At 42.4% G+C, this 15,795-nt stretch overlaps 1 protein-coding gene across 1 annotated transcript in view; it reads left to right on the top strand.

Annotated features, from left to right (window-relative positions):
* The window catches only part of opa1 (OPA1 mitochondrial dynamin like GTPase), a 36,039-nt gene extending 21,060 nt beyond the window's left edge, over nt 1–14,979 (top strand). Inside the window, exons 28-29 of the mRNA XM_079221179.1 lie at nt 12,508–12,581; nt 12,747–14,979. Coding sequence (XP_079077305.1) covers nt 12,508–12,572 — 65 coding nt within the window. The 3' untranslated portion in view covers nt 12,573–12,581; nt 12,747–14,979. The remainder of the gene's footprint in view (nt 1–12,507; nt 12,582–12,746) is intronic.
* Nucleotides 14,980–15,795: the final 816 nt, after the last annotated feature.

Here is a 15,795-nt window from a genome sequence, read left to right as displayed (position 1 = left end):
GGTCCATCCGTCTAAAGTCAGTCTAAACTGAACTGCATTGGCTGATGGGCTGATTCTGTGACACGCCTCAAAGCACAAAGTGAGCGAGCTTTTGAGGGCAAAAAGTATTTTAAACAAAAGTTCATACTATCAAGTTGGATCTGCAAGCACTAAATTATCTTTGAAAGTCTTGCTTTAATCCTAAATTAATCATGCATTGGCCAACTCAGTTACTTTTCGGTCGAGCTTTATTGACTCGGGGGTATTACCAGGAATTTAGATCAGTCCAATTTATTGGATAAATGCATCACTTTAGTCATTGTGTTTTACTTGCATATTACACAGCGCAGGCAATTTCAAAAAATAGTTTGCAGGTTATTGGATGAGCCATCTGTCAATCAAACTTTACGCCAGTCTGGAGAAGAGCGAAAGCATATTTTCCAAAAGACTTCAGTGCAGTTTTTTTGCTCTTCTTTCATTGAAAAAATACTTTTTCTACTAGTTCTGATATAACTTATGCTCTTGAAGCACCTACGCTAACCTCTTCAGTGACGGCCAGCTTTGTTTTGAACAAACCTAAAACATGCCTGAAGCTGCGTGATCCCGTGTCATCGCAACACTAACCTTCTAAAACTGTAAATGTTAGTGTAGCAGCCACTCGACTCAGAGGTTTAGGGCACTCGATATGGAAGCCACACACCTGTTTCAAGCCATGCAATGTTATACAAGAAAAGAGACTTGTATATGTGCCTGTCTAGGAAGCAAACTTTCTCAATGCATGATGAAATCTTCAATCCTCATTTCATCACTCCTTCCCCCCTCATTCTTCAGCCTGTTAAAAGACAGAAGGTCAGATCGCCTCAAACCCAAACTATGACCTGACCCCACAGGTCAGCCATCTAATACCACAGGGTACTTGATCCAGCTAGCTTTCGTTTCCATCGCTCTATCTCTCATGTCAAATTCGGCCCAGCTGACCCCATCTCTCTCTCCCTTTGCTCTCCCTTGACAGAGGGGGAGAGAAAAAGATTGAGAAACAAGAGTTGATACCTCACAACCTCTATTATGGGAAACGGAGGGAAGATGGGAGGGAAAAGAGGGATAGCAGGCAGGAGAAATGATGAACGCACTTAACAAAGGCAGAAATATGCTCCCAGGGGCAGTTTGTTGTTTTTGCCCCTACTTGCAGGCAGGCTAAGCATTGCTCAGGTTACAAATACGGGTCAGGTGTATGCCTCAGTGAGCAAGAGTGTGAAAGCACTGTTAATGAGTGGTACAATGTACACTACAAAGAGGTGTGTGTGTGTGTTTGTCAGCGTGTGCCAGACCAGCTGTATGGCACAGTGCCGTCTCTGGAGCACAGCCCAGGCCTAAATGTTCAAGCAAAGGCCTCTTAGGAGTCCACTGGGATGTTGCTTGGCTGCTTCGTTGCCCCCGTGTGTGTGTGTGTGTGTGTGTGTGTGTGTGTGTGTGTGTGTGTGTGTGTGTGTGTGTGTGATTGTGCGCGTGTGTGTGATTGTGCGCGTGTGTGTGATTGTGCGCGTGTGTGTGTGGTATTGTAAAAGGTACCACAGTGCCTGTTTTGAGAAAGTGCCCTTTCCAGAGTGTTCCCAGAATTACTACTTCATTATGATGTCATATTTAATATTGTGAGCTTCCAGACACTTAACACTCGTGAACATAAATTATAATTGCACCATTTTACTCATGTCATATGGTACATTTGTCATTCATAACATACAGACCACCTTTTCAAAGGAGCTCTTGGTCAAATCTAAGGCACAAGCTATTTTTTAAACTATTTTTGAATTTGCCTTTTATTACCTTGATTGTCCTTATTTCTCTGTCTCCCTGTGGCCTATAGCCTTTCTCTCCGCTTGCAGCTTTGGCAAATTGCGGTGTAAATTGCAGTTATAGTTCCTTTTTTATTTCCCTGCTCCACCTCCTCCTCTTTCACATTAATTGGCCGCCAGTGAAGGGAAAGAATCAGTGCCCGACTGTCCCTCCCCTAGTGGTGGCTTTTCATCCTCTGCTTGGTAAAGAGAATGTGTGTGCGCGCACACACACACACACACACACACACACACACACACACACACACTTCTTCAGTGTGATGTTGAGGTCAGTTGTTGAGTTTTAAACCTTAGTCATGGGAAAGACTTTGCGAGACACCATTACTAGTCATGGGAAATACATTATATATTGTGTGTGTCATTTAGTTGTACTTGTATTATCATGGCAACATGTTTTTTTTTTACACTTTGCAAATGTCACATGTGTTGCCACTTTTGCAGTTTCTCAGTTTTTTAGAGGCCTACTTTAGTGTCGCCTGGCTCACAATGTGAGTGCCTATCCCTTCGAGTGGATGGCCCACAGGGCGGAGGCTTCATGTCGATTTTTCAGGCTGAGCCCCATGTGTTATGGCCCAGATGCTGGCCTGGCGAGCACCCTCCTAGGTCTGGCGACTTAACAGGGCCCTGGTTTCGCTTTTCCGGGCGGGGTGCTTCAACGGTTTCCTGGCAGGTTCATATTGGGTCAATAAATTGTTCTTGCTCTGGCCCCTCCTCTGGGACCACTTTGTCTTGGGAGACCCTACCAGGAGCTATTGCCCCGACAACATGGCTCCCAGCGTCACTGGGGCACGTCAACCACGTTAAATTGGGGATTCATTGGGGATTAAATACATTTTAGCAGATTATTTGGGTTTTTTCTCTTGCACTTTAATTGAGCCAGAAGTCATATTCCACAATCCTCAATAAATACATCTGTCACCGTGGAGGTTGCCGTCATTACTGGGATCGATGTCTTTAATGGAGAACGAGACAAGTTTTTAAAAATATTTTGATTGCCTCTTAATGGCTCTCAACTTCTCGGCCACTCATAGTTAACGGTGGCTAACAGGTGAGCACTGTTGTCTCTGTCACTGAGGAACCGGAGGGCTCACGTGCACTCACGTGCATTAACGTGCACGTGAGCTAGCCAGTGGGGTTTGCTCGCATGCACTAACGTGCACATGATCTAGCCAGTGGGCAATGTTCCCTCTAATTTATTTCAGCACTGAGCAAATTTTGTTCTTTTCTGAGCGCACATTTCAGCACTGTGAGCAATTCGCAACCACGCGACCTGCCGAAAATGACCACAAGCCTGCGTTAGCCATAGGGGATTCAAAGAGATGACAGCAAATGCATCAATATGTATACAAGGTTGATATTTATTCAATATCCTTTATGATGGCTGGACTTTGGAAACATTTTAATGATGGTGTTTTACCAGTCAGTTTAGTTGAACTTAAAGGATCTTTGTTGAACTTCAATAAGGGGAGGTTATGACTGGTTCACTGGTTATGACTGATAATGATGTATATAAACAATAAAAGTATCAAAGGTGTTTAGTCATTTCTCAGCAGGTACAACATTTAAGTGGAACTTCATTGAAAGAAAAATGCTAATACAGTGCTTAACAATAATTATAGGCCTATTAACTTGACATGGTGTCATTATTCCTAAAGGTAGCCTATATAAACACGCGCGCAGCTTAGAGGGAACACTGCCAGTGGGGTATGCTCACATGCACTAACGGAATGTGCGGCCAGTCCGGCTATGTCAACAAAGCACACAGAAACTTGGTTAATAACAACACATAGAGAGATAGTGACTGTATCCTCCTCAGGTAGACATTACTCCACTATATTTCTACATTGATAATACTTGTTTGCTGATATATTAATCTTCAGAAGGTTAAATATAGCTCCATTTTAAGATAGTTGTATCTCTATATTTATATCTTTAAAGTTAAGTCATTGGCTAGTTGAAAATCAAAAACATGAATAGTAGCATCCATTCAAAGACTTGTTTGACAGTCAGCCGAGGATAAGTGATGACGAGTGAGTGAGTTTTCTTGTTTTATAATTAATAATTTGCAATGAACGCATTGCCACCACACTGCCTTTTGCATTACGTTTGCCATCTTCACTGTACGTTTATTGCAACTGATGAATGGGAAGACTGTGCAGAAGATTAGGGATTTATTAGGAATTAAAGGTGTCAACAGAAGGGGCTCTTAAGAACAGTGATAATGTGTGAAGTGTTTTCATGTTTGCACATGCAGTCACTTTCTCCTTTTCCTTTCTCTTGTGTGGAAGCAGAATACAATAAAGCGCTGGTTGTCTGAGCTTGCTCCCCGGAATGCCTGCTCAGCCTCACGCTCACTTTGTTTCCTTTCATCTCATCCCCCTCCTTCTCTTTTGAGCAGCTTCCTCCAGAGTGATTAGCGAGCGCTCCTCTGTAAGGGATGATGTATCTTTCTAAGGTGTTGTGTGCACATGTGCCTGCATGATCACGGTGTGCAAATGTTTTACCGAAGTCGGTACCACTTATTTTTAGCCTGCTGCATTGACACCACCGATCGAATCATATGTTATGCCAGTGTACGTACAGTGTTCAGACAGCTGTTTTGCTCTATTGACATGAACTGAGAGTGAATACAGATATTTAAGTTTTTACTTCTGCTGCAAAATATTAGTACCTGATGTAACGCCCCATTTTGGAGGAAGAAAAATGTTCATGCCCGACCACAAAGAAATTGCCTATTGTGGCTGCAATTAACCTGTTTTGCACTGAATATCATTTTAAGATAATAACAATAATGTGCAACCTGTGCAAAACAAAATGAGTGCAGATATGTGAGCCATCATGTTGTATTAGTTGCTGCAATGAGCTGCTTTCCTCTACAAATCTTTTTAAAACAGGGTTGTAGATTTGATACGGCCGCTCTCAATTCATGCTCAATGTTGAGCTTCATCTGTATTCTGTTTTGAGAGAGATTGTCTCTCTCAAAACAGCTGTTGTAGTAGAAAAGCCGACCTCACGGAGATCGGCTTTTGGCAAAATAATTTCTCCACTGTGGGATCAATAAAGGATTTCAAAATGTTTTATTAAATAAATAAAACTGCATCCCCGCGCCCCACAGTTTGAGAACCACTGGTGTAACTGAAGGTTGACACACACACACATGTACTTTTCTTTCTACATGCACACACTACAACACATTCCTACATATTCCCTTTTTCACAAGTATCCTCATTATTGTAAACATGGCCCGAGTCAACTGGTCTGCTTTTTGGAACATGGGGATGGTTTTGTGCTGTGAGACTGTGGGCAGACTGGATGCTCTTTGGCACGTTGAGGGTTATTGCCCTCACATACACTTTAACTTCAGTATGACCTTCATGAATTTGAAGTACTTCCTCTTTTTACAGTTCTATCTGTTGATTCAACTCTCCACATCACTCCCTCTAACACACTGCCTGGCTTCGATGTCTCTCGCTCCTTTTTATTTTTGTCTTTTGCTCTCTTTGTAACTCTCAATCCCACTCTTCCTGCCACGATTTTGTTTCGTCTCTGAATAGACTCTCTGTTAGACAACAGTGTCGCTTCGTAAAGTAAGGAGGCTTAGTGGTGATACAATATAAGTTAGTATTTTCCCATGGAGGAGGAAACCTCAGGCTGCAGAGTTGCTGCCAAATGATGAATTTTCTCCCCGGGAGCTTCAAGTACACAAACAGTAGATCCACAGTTGTCATAACACTGGCACAGTTGAAGCTGCCCCTCCTGCATTTGATCTAATCGTATCTTGTTAGTGATGTAGGAAAACAACTTCCAAAGTGAATTGACTTTTCTATCACAAGACACCCTAAAACATCTGTAAATATCTTGAATATTTTATTCCACATCTTATGACTGTTTTATTTGCACCCTGATGTCAACTGCTAGATAAGTAATTCATAATTAATTTATGGTTTACTACATTAGGCTTCATTTCTGTATCATAGCTGATTTCCTGCTGACCTTGTTCTTATACTTTATATAGTTTAAATAGTTTAAAACAATTTGATCGAGTTGCGTTTTCTTTGCAACACTATATTCACTTTTCCGTCTGTTATACTCTGATCTGCAACAATTAATCATTTAGTTGTCAACAAAATAATCACCAGCTAATTTGATAATAAACAGTTTAAGTAATAAGTCAAACTTCTCTGATTCCTGCTTCTTAAATGTGAACAGTTCCTAGTTTATTTACTCCTCTATTACCGTAAACTAAATATCTTTGAGGTGTGAACAGAAAAAAAGACATTTGATGATGTAATCTTCGGCTTTGAGAAACAATGTTCAATATTTTTTTTCCTGATATTCTATAGACCAAGCAACTAAGTTATTCATCAAGAAAATTAGCAACAGATAAATCGACAATGAAAATTATTGTTAGTTGCAGCCCAAAGAAACCATCAATATCTTTTTAACTACTGTAAAACACAGGAGTCTCTCTTCACTCACCTTCCTCTCCCTCATACAAGACTTCCACTTGCCCCCATTCACAAAGTCGTGATCTGCGTCTCTTTCCACTTTCCCATTATTCATCACTTCCCCCTTATTCCCTCCCCGTCACCGTCTCACTTCCTCTCTTCACTCCTATACATCCATCCTTCCTCTCATGTCAACAACCAGGGATGTCTATCTAAGGCATTTTGCACAGATACATTGACAGCTGTTGGTGGCCAGGGTGATCAGTTGTGAAAACGGGCTTAGATGAACCAATAAATGATAACAACAAGTTACACATAAAACACACAAAGTACAGTGCTATAACAGTGGGTTTCACACAGCCTAAGTGTTTGTACTTAATGGCCAAGTGTGCTGATAAACCATCTGCAGGTTGGCTGCTTCTGAATATCCTCCCTAGATAGAAATAAATTCACTGGACTAAGGAAACGAGAGAAAAGAGCTGTGTGTTTTAGATGACAACCAATCAAGTGGCATTATGATAATGTAAGTGGTGAGAAAGAAGTAAAACTACGAAGGAGAATGTGAAGCCATCGTTCATTCTCCTCCAGAGGGGAGACGGAGCAAGTGTGGGAAAATAGGAAGAGAAGGAGGTGTGTGTGCTTCTGTTCCCATGTTTCCAGCACAGTGTAGCCACCGGGGACCCATTCTCAATGATCCTCCTGTCACTCACACACATGCAAAGCTCTGACATCAGATGCAGGTTAAGATGAGGTAATAGGAAAACCATATACTTCCTCTCTGTGATAGGTGGAAAATATGCTACCTTTTGGTTGGAATTTTCTCATGTCAGGAGGTTAGCCTTACCCTGTTTTTGATTTACTGTTGTCTAGTTAACAGAGAGACATTTGGGGTCTTGTTTATTGGACAGTTGAGAATATCTAGGACGAACCCCGTTTCCAATAATAATACATTTTATTTGTATAGTGCTTTAAAAGGTACTTAAGGCACCAATAGACTCATTTTGTTTGCAGGTAATGCAGAGTCTCACTCTAGCTTGCTTTGTCCAGTCATACTAGGCAAGCACATATGAAATCATCAGTTGGCCAGACCATCTTTCAAAATATGATGTCTGTAGATGTATTTCATGTGTAGGCTATTTTAGGAGTATGAATTTTGTTTAAACTTGTGTTCAAGAAAGAGACGAACTGATGGCCCTTTCTGAGGCTCCAGTACTACTTTGTTGGCCTTTGCAAGTACAACAGCTGCAGTCCAGCTTCCCCAGCATATGAGCCTGAACAGGCCTTTGCTAAAGGCTCAAAGGAATTCCAGGTGCGTTTGCTGTCTCTCTGTGTTACATGGATGTGACGGTGTGTGGGGTCCTGAGCAGCTGGAAACGTGTATTTACCTGAGGGCAGCGGAGAGAAGAGGCGACCCGGCCCGTCTTATCTCTCTCTGTTGTCTTGTTTGATTGGCTGGTTTAGGGTCAGTGCCATGTCAAGAAGGGTCTGAGAGAAGGTGATTAACAACGAATCCTTTACATTTAAGCCCAGGTACCGACTGGGCTGAAAGTATGCACCCCTTTTTTCAAACTTGAGTGTTTGTTTTGTGTGCTCAATCACTGGGAGTTCAGCATTAGTTAACTTGGTCAACGCACCTGTGGCCGATGCAGCACAGGGGAGTTTCTCTGCGGGATTATGACAGGATCTCCGTTTAAACCAGACTTGTTAGACAGGTCCATGTGGCTACTCAAGATTGATTGCCACTTAGCCTCAGCACAGGGCTCCATTTGACTGTAAAAATGTGAGTCTTAGAAAAAGCCAGGAGTCTGAAGTTTTCTGATTTACACCATAAGTCATAAGTAGACTTCCTGTCTCAGACCTGTTCATTGAATGAGTTTGGAAAGTGATGGTGACTGTTTCCTGCTTTATCTGGATGATGCATTTTAGTTGATCTGCGTTCATAATCATTTACATTTACTCTTTGTAGCGCTTCCCTCAGTTAAACCCATCAGGCCTGGAGCTAAACCCACCATCTTCCAAACGTTGTCACCACTATCTTCATCTTTATAACCCCCTGTACTAAAATCAACTCAAATCTCCGGCCCTTCAAAGGCTCAAGCAATGCTTGACAATAAAACCTGCGCCACGCAGCCCAACGACAGTCGTCACTTGGCTCTTTCCAAGGATTTCTCTGCATTCTGCCGTTTTGGTTTAGTCTGCCCCCGAGCTGACCCCACGCTTTGACCTGTTCAGCCCTATGCATGTCTTTCCCTAGGTTGGGCTGGTCTTCTCCAGGCATCTGTTTTCTAGATGAGAGCTATGACTGCGAGGGGTGATTCATGGCTCTGTCACTGCCATGGCGTTTGGGCCGTCGACATCCCCGCTCTCCCTGTGTCCATGTCTCCTATGGGCCCGGGGTTTTATAGCGTGACGATCCAGATTTAGTGACAAATCAAGCAGCATGCTGAGGAGAAAAAAGGGGGTTTTCTGTTTGTTACATTAAGAGATCAGCTTTCAAAGAAAGCAATGGCAGAGCGTTAAAATGTGCCGTGTCCCCACCAACACTGTGACCCTGGCAGTCATATGTCATAAAAAAATGTAAAAAAGGTTTCTTCATGAATGATGACGGGTTGGGACAGGAACCAAACCTTCCGCCCCACTCTCTCTAGTGACCGTACTGTGAATTGCTGCTTGGTTGTCAGTGGAAAACTTTAAGAGTGGCATACTAAAGTATAGCCTCAACCTTGGCACCAAACTTTACCCGCTGAAATCTCTTTTTCACAACAACCACCCTTTCTATACAGGAGAGTGGCCATCTCCCACAGTAAGAGGATTATTTTTTTTTTTTTTATATCTCACAGCAAGTTGCAGGCCTCCGTGTCCTCTCTCTTTCTCATCTTTTTCTTTCCTCTGTTCTCCCTCTCTTCTGTGTTGGCTACTTGTCCAGCAGGGCCACGCAGTTTCACACTCTAATTACAGGTCAATTAAAGCCTTTGTGGCTCGGCTCTCCTTCTGCCAGCGCTTCGGCTGTGGCAGGCTTATGGGACTCGACAGAGTGAGAGTGAATGAGATATCATTTCATGTGGAGATCAGCCGAGAGAAGGTCTTGAAAGAGGGAATTTGGGGGGAAAGGCTCCCCTCTCTTTCTCTCAATGGGCGAGAGTCCCTCCATCCTCACCAACCCGCGCACACACACCCAGCATCTTAAAGAAGGGGCCTCTGGGATAGAGGCCAGAGGATTATGGGAATATTCATGACCAGATAAAGGAGTGAGCGGTTGAATGACTGTGTTTTGGGGCTCATCTCTTAGGTAAACAGGAGCCTAAATGGAGTTTTAGATCGCTACTCCCACTGCTCAGCGAGGAACCGGCAATGGTGACTCTGTCCACTGTTTTTTTTTTTTTTTTTGTCGCATTTCCACAGGACGGAGAAAAGAAAGCCTTGTTGCAGCCTTTTCTTCCTCTTGCTGCTGTCTTTTGGTGGCAAACAGATGGTGTGGGGGAAATAAATATCTGTTTCTCACAGTTTTTATCCACAGAATATTGGCTTTTTTTGAAAGGCGCCATTCACATTCACCAGTGGCCTCCTGGGCTGCTGAAAGCTGCTGAGGGCTCATTTTAAAGTCATTAATCATCCCGCTGTAAGGGAATCGTTGATGTGTTTTGTGCTATAGGACCTGGAAGTTGCTGCACATCTTGTGACTGAACTGATTAAAATTACTGTCACATTTACTTGAATAAAGGCGATGTGGTAGCTGAGACATAAAACAGCCCTGCGTTCAATGTATCTAATGAATGAGGGAGCTGCATTTTTTTCCATGCGGTACCATAATGCGGCCTGAGAATAAGGGGAGTCATATCTTGTAGAAGGGTAAAGCCTTCTGAAGCCAATGAGTGCCTTGTAATTGTGAGTGTATACAATTGTGTTTTTGAGCTGCCCAGTACAACCCCAGTGTTGTGCTCAACTGAAGCACTGGATCAATAGAGTGTGTAGGAAGGTGTGTAAAGATGGTAAAGCCCTCTGAGACAGATTTGTGATTTTGGGCTGTCAAAATATATTGACTTTAATTGAATAATGGGTTTCAGATGCGTCAGCACGGCAGAGAGATTTTTGACTTTCCATGGGAAACTTTTCCAGACAATCTGGGCAAACGAACCTGTGTCTTTTCTTATCACAAGCCCTCTAATCTAACCGCTGCTGACCCCGGTGATTTAGACGCGCATGGTATCTTTGCCCAACAGTTGGCAGGATCCTTAAAGTTTGACCCGTGTGAAACGGTCTGCATGTGAAGCATCCCAGTCTCCATAGAGCACCTTATCATCAGCCACATCTAAACCCACTTAGAAGCTTTGAAGCTTGAGCTGGGGGATTTCCCATGTTTTGATGATCTGACAGTCAGTAACCTCCTTTCCTCACACCAACTAAAACTCCACACCCCCGTACCTCACATCTCCTCTTCTTCAGGTCGAACAGATGTTGGTAATCCTACTCTGATTGGGTTGGATTGAGCTGTGTTGTTCTGTGGTCAGGGCACGCAGCCCACACGGCTGAACTCTGTCAGTTGCCTTTGAGCCGTGCCCTGCGGTGGGCTGCGTGCTGGAATGGCGTACCGCAGGGTTATGTTTCATTCAACCCCACACCTGCTGCAGTGACTTGTCAGCGTGCCCCATCGACAGGCCCCCTTAATGCCTCCATTAGGTGTTGTAATCTCCACCTAACGCCCTGCCATTTTGCCTGAGTGTGTTAACAGAGTATCAAAGGCCAGGGATTTTTTTTTTTGCCACCTGCCAGCGTTGAGTGTGTAGGAAGGTGAATAAAAAGGTGGAGGTAGCATGACTGTGGTCTGTGTTGTCTTTCAGGGCTAAGCTTTTCTCTATCAGTTAATTTGCTCAGTTCTGCCTACCTTTGTGTTATCCAGAGCTCCTCAGCTCTGCTAGTATTTCAGGACGTGTGTGTGGGGGGGCGGGTGCCTGCATCTCTCCTAACAACCGTGTGCTTTTCATCCGTCCGGAAAAGGATACCTCGGCAGCCGTGCTCTCATCAAAAGGGGGCTGCACACAAGCCCTCTCCCCCCCCACCCCCCCTCCGAGTACAATATTTAGTTTCACTCCAAAGCACGCACACACTTATAATCACCTTTGTGCCGACCTGAAATGGACACTTACGACACTGTTGCTCTGAAGGTCCAAACCACAATGATTTATCTCCCTGAAAACGGGACACTTCTTTTTTTTGAAGTTGTTTTCATTGGGCCGTCTTTTGGAAAAATAATCGACAATAGGTCGCCTATGGATCTTGTGCGGCTGATTGATCAAGACGGAGCAGTGCTAGTTTGTTTTGCAGAGCCGGTGTTTGAGTTTGTGCTTGGGGGAGATCCAGACAGATTAGCGAGGGTGACAGGGAAGCTGGAGAGCCAGCCAGGCCTGGAGGTGCAGCTGGCATTGCGAGCCACGGCTTCCTTTTCTGTGTTGGCCCACAAACTTCCCTCAGCAACTGTTTAATCAGTGATTAAGACTGCTTTAGATGGCTCGCTCATCTCGTGTGACAGTACATGTTGGGTGGAAGGATTGCTCGTCTAATGCGGTCACCGCACAATAGGAGAGTAATCATGAAAAGAAGTGACTGATTGTTTTCCAGTTGATTCCCCCCTTTCATGTGAAATGTTGTTGTTATGGTATCTCCCTGTGTCCTTTAGCAATGTGCCCGTGAGGTACATACCACAAAAAAGGGAGGGGAAGAGCTTTGATGTGTTCTTTACTAACCGGGAAAGGGTACACAAGTCTTCATCATCAGATGGGAGAAGGAGGTCTGCCTTGAGGTTTGGCTGTCACTGTCAGGCGGCCATCTGGTGTTTTGGTGAAAAATGTTTCTACCTGCAGAAGTATTGGTAGGGATGGGAATATTGTTTAATATTTCCTCTATTTAAAAAGGAGAGTTAAGCTGCAACTAACACTTTTATCAATCATATCTAATTAAATTAGAAAATAGTATGTTGACGGACAAACGGTCCAAAAGCTGAAAACATTCAGCACACTTGTGCTGGTACAAACAGTCCAAAAGATATTTTGTTTACAATGATTTTAAAACACGAAAGATCCGCTAGTCCTCACATTTAAGAAGTTTGGTTTTTCTTAAAAAATAATAATAATAATCTAAGATTTTTTCTGTTCTACAACTGTTTTTGTATTTGTTTTGTGTTTTTATCAGGGTTTTGACTAACCAACCTACTTGTTGTGCTTTTTCCGTAGAAAAAGTTCGAGAGATTCAGGAGAAACTTGAAGCCTTCATAGAAGCTCTTCACAAGGAAAAATAAGACACCCAGGTATTTGTCTCTGTGCTGTATTGTAAAATTTACCAGATGCCTGAATTGAACAATTGTTGAATGATAGTAAATGTTCAAATTGTTTGAAATTGTAAAATCCTAAATGGTCATTGTGCACTGTATGTAAATATGATATATTGTTCCTCCTTCCCTTTTTCTTTATAGAACGATTGAAAGTACATTTATGGATCACAGAGAAATGCACTGAAAAAAAAAAAGAAGACAAATCTGTAAATGACCGTCATCACATCCTGACCTTGGCCTCACCACTCACTCATCTGATTTTAATATCCACGGCTTGGATACCTGTCCCCCTTTGATGCTCATGAAAAGATGGACCTGAAATGAAGGACACAGTTTTCAAGCTTTGAGTTTCCGTTTTTCTTTTTTCTCTCTTGCAAACAGTCCTGGGTAAAGAGGGAGACTTCTGCACAGGAGCCCAAACAGTCAGATCACAAGGAAAATGAGAAGCATGCACAGTTTCTAACCTCTCATTTTCAATAAATGAGGATTGTGTACATGTTAATCTCCCCAGTTTTCTTTTTCTTTTCCAGCTGCTAGTGTTTGTGTACATGTGATTAGAAGAGTGTGTGTCTTCACTGATGTCACCTTTGCCGCTCTTCCTGATGGGTGAAACAGCCTTGAATTCCATACCTTTATCTCGCCTGGCACTCCTAAAATGCGCCATGACACACACAGAATACACAAGAATTTGCCTATATTTAACATTTACCAGTTCCTTTTAGTTGCACTTAGGATCCAAAGCACTTAAGTCATCCCTCCAAGCAGCAGCTAAACTCTACATATGTGCTCCATGTACCCCTGAAAAGGAGCAACAGATGCCCTACCTAAAAACTATAAGAGTAGAAAGTAGCTGCCTACTTCAATATTCAGCTTCCTTCTCTTCAACGCTCCCCATTGTAACTCCACAACAACCCCTCATTAACAGGATATGACCAGCTCTGAAGGTCTCGGCAACGATAGCATGTATAGATTTATTTCTTTATTTTTGATCTAATGGGGTTTTATTTGACAATGGTTTGTTAATATCTGCCAAATGCACACGCTGTCCTGGTCATGCCACCTTTTTGTTTCTGTCTTCGTCTAGTGTTTGTGATGTTTGCACTTCCATCATTGTACTTTAACATTTCATCTATACGCTCCCCATGTTGTAACTAAGAGATAATAATACTGCTTCCAAACAAAAGAAAAATCTGACACCCTCTTGACAGATTAATAAATGTAATTCAACATAAATTCAGGATGCTTCTAGATTAATTAGACACATTATTAAATTTAGAGCTGCAGTTTTTGAACTGACTATGTAAGGATATATTTTAATATACAACATTATTATATATTTTCTAAGGTTAAAGACATCTCTCAATAGCCATATTGCATTATCAGTTAAAGATGTCATCATTATTTATTCAGTAAATTATCAACCAGTTTGCATGTACATTTCATTTAATTTTCAAAAGCTATGACGCCGTCAGATGTCTCCACTTTGGACCTGGGGTTTAGTCTTTAGCACTAATATCCAGTCCATCTTGATCAGTTGGTCTAGTTACGCAGGGGAAGGTGAGTTATTCCGATGTTTCCAATCTGCACCAGATTTGATGGTTTGGCAGAACAGTTTTGTCTATGTTCACGTACACAGCACAGGTGCACGTGCACATATCACCCTTTCTTTCTTTGTGATGATAATGGTCATTAAGATCATATGCCTGTTGCTGCTTGGATGGGGGGGGATAAGATCAAACACCTGAAAACCAAGGGAATGGTAATCTCCCTTTGTAAATGAACAGAAATTATCCTCAAAATTAAGAAAAGGGAAAATATCTAACATGCTGTTGGGTAATTTTAAACTGAAAGCGTATACTTTTGTCAGCTCACTGATTCTGCTCACTGGCTGGATGTTTCTGCACTTGCCCCAATATTGTGCTTTTTACTCATTCTTATCTTGAACTCCTTATTTCACATCCACCTCCATCGTTTGGACTATTCTGACTCTTTCAATCATCCACCTAGACAACCTATCACTCTTCCAGAGCTTAGAATACTGTCTGATGTTTGAATGAAAGTGTGGTAATAGACTGCGTAAAACCTATCCACCCATTCATGTGTATATGGTTGTGTACATACATACAAACAATAGACGGTGCATTTTGTACAGGTTTAGTTAAAGCAAAGTCATGGAGCTACTATAATGTACAGCACATGTATGCAGTGAACAACTTGTGTAACAAAATCTGTGAGTTTGTTCAAAGAAATGTTTTATGTTGTAGAAAGTAATGTTTGCATGGTGTACCCCATCAGATGTGCTTTATTTATTAAATTTGTGTTTAAAAGAGAAAAATACAAAAATAAAATTGACATAAATAAAGATTACCTTTTTCATGTTGTGTCATCTTGTCCCGTCAGTGTTAAACCTTTTTGAAGTCACTTTCAGTAAAGTGCATGCAGCAGAGTTTAATTGAACAATGTCCATTTACTGAAACCTTTAGCCAATGAGAACACTCAAATATTATGAAGAACGTTGACAAAACAATCTTATCTCAAACTCTATTTAGTAGCTTTCGACCATCTAAGATCCGAGTTTGCTCAGCTATCATGGACATGTTTTCAAATTTCCTTTTGACCTCATGATGCCGATAGAAGAACGCTGAAGTGAAGTCAACATGTGGACAGTGAATGTCTGCAACATTTCATGGCAATCCCTCCAATTAATTTTGTTCCTTACATTTTTGTTCAATAAAATCCTGGCGAGTTAAAGGGCAATCACCTTTGATGCATTGTTTCACTCATCCGTGGAGAGTTGTGTTGCTTGAATGTGTTTCCATAATATGGTGTGCTGTTGTCCTACAGCTGGTTGCATCTGGATGCAGTGACCTGTGTGCTGATGTGATGAGGCCTCTGGTTCAGGTCTGGGCAAACCTTCAGAGTATTTAACTCTGCAGGCGGTTATCTCAACCCTTAGCAGGCTGAAGACACGTCGCAGCCTGCGGCAGCAGCTAGAGAGAGGCAGCTGAGGGCCTGACTGATTAATAAGTCAGAGTCCAGAGGTCCTCCACTCCTGGGCATCCACTCTTCTTTCACAAGAGCCCGGTTGTTACTTCATCTCCACATTGCTCAAAGGGAAGCGCAGTGGGGAGGGGTGGATGCAGAGGGGGAAGGCCTCATCCTCACCATCACCTGAGGCTTTACACATGGA

The sequence above is a fragment of the Taurulus bubalis genome (assembly GCF_910589615.1).
Source record: "Taurulus bubalis genome assembly, chromosome: 7".
Classification (NCBI taxonomy): Eukaryota; Metazoa; Chordata; class Actinopteri; order Perciformes; family Cottidae; genus Taurulus; species Taurulus bubalis.
The sequence above is the reverse complement of the archived record's forward strand: the minus strand, read 5'-3'. Positions and strand labels throughout refer to the sequence as shown.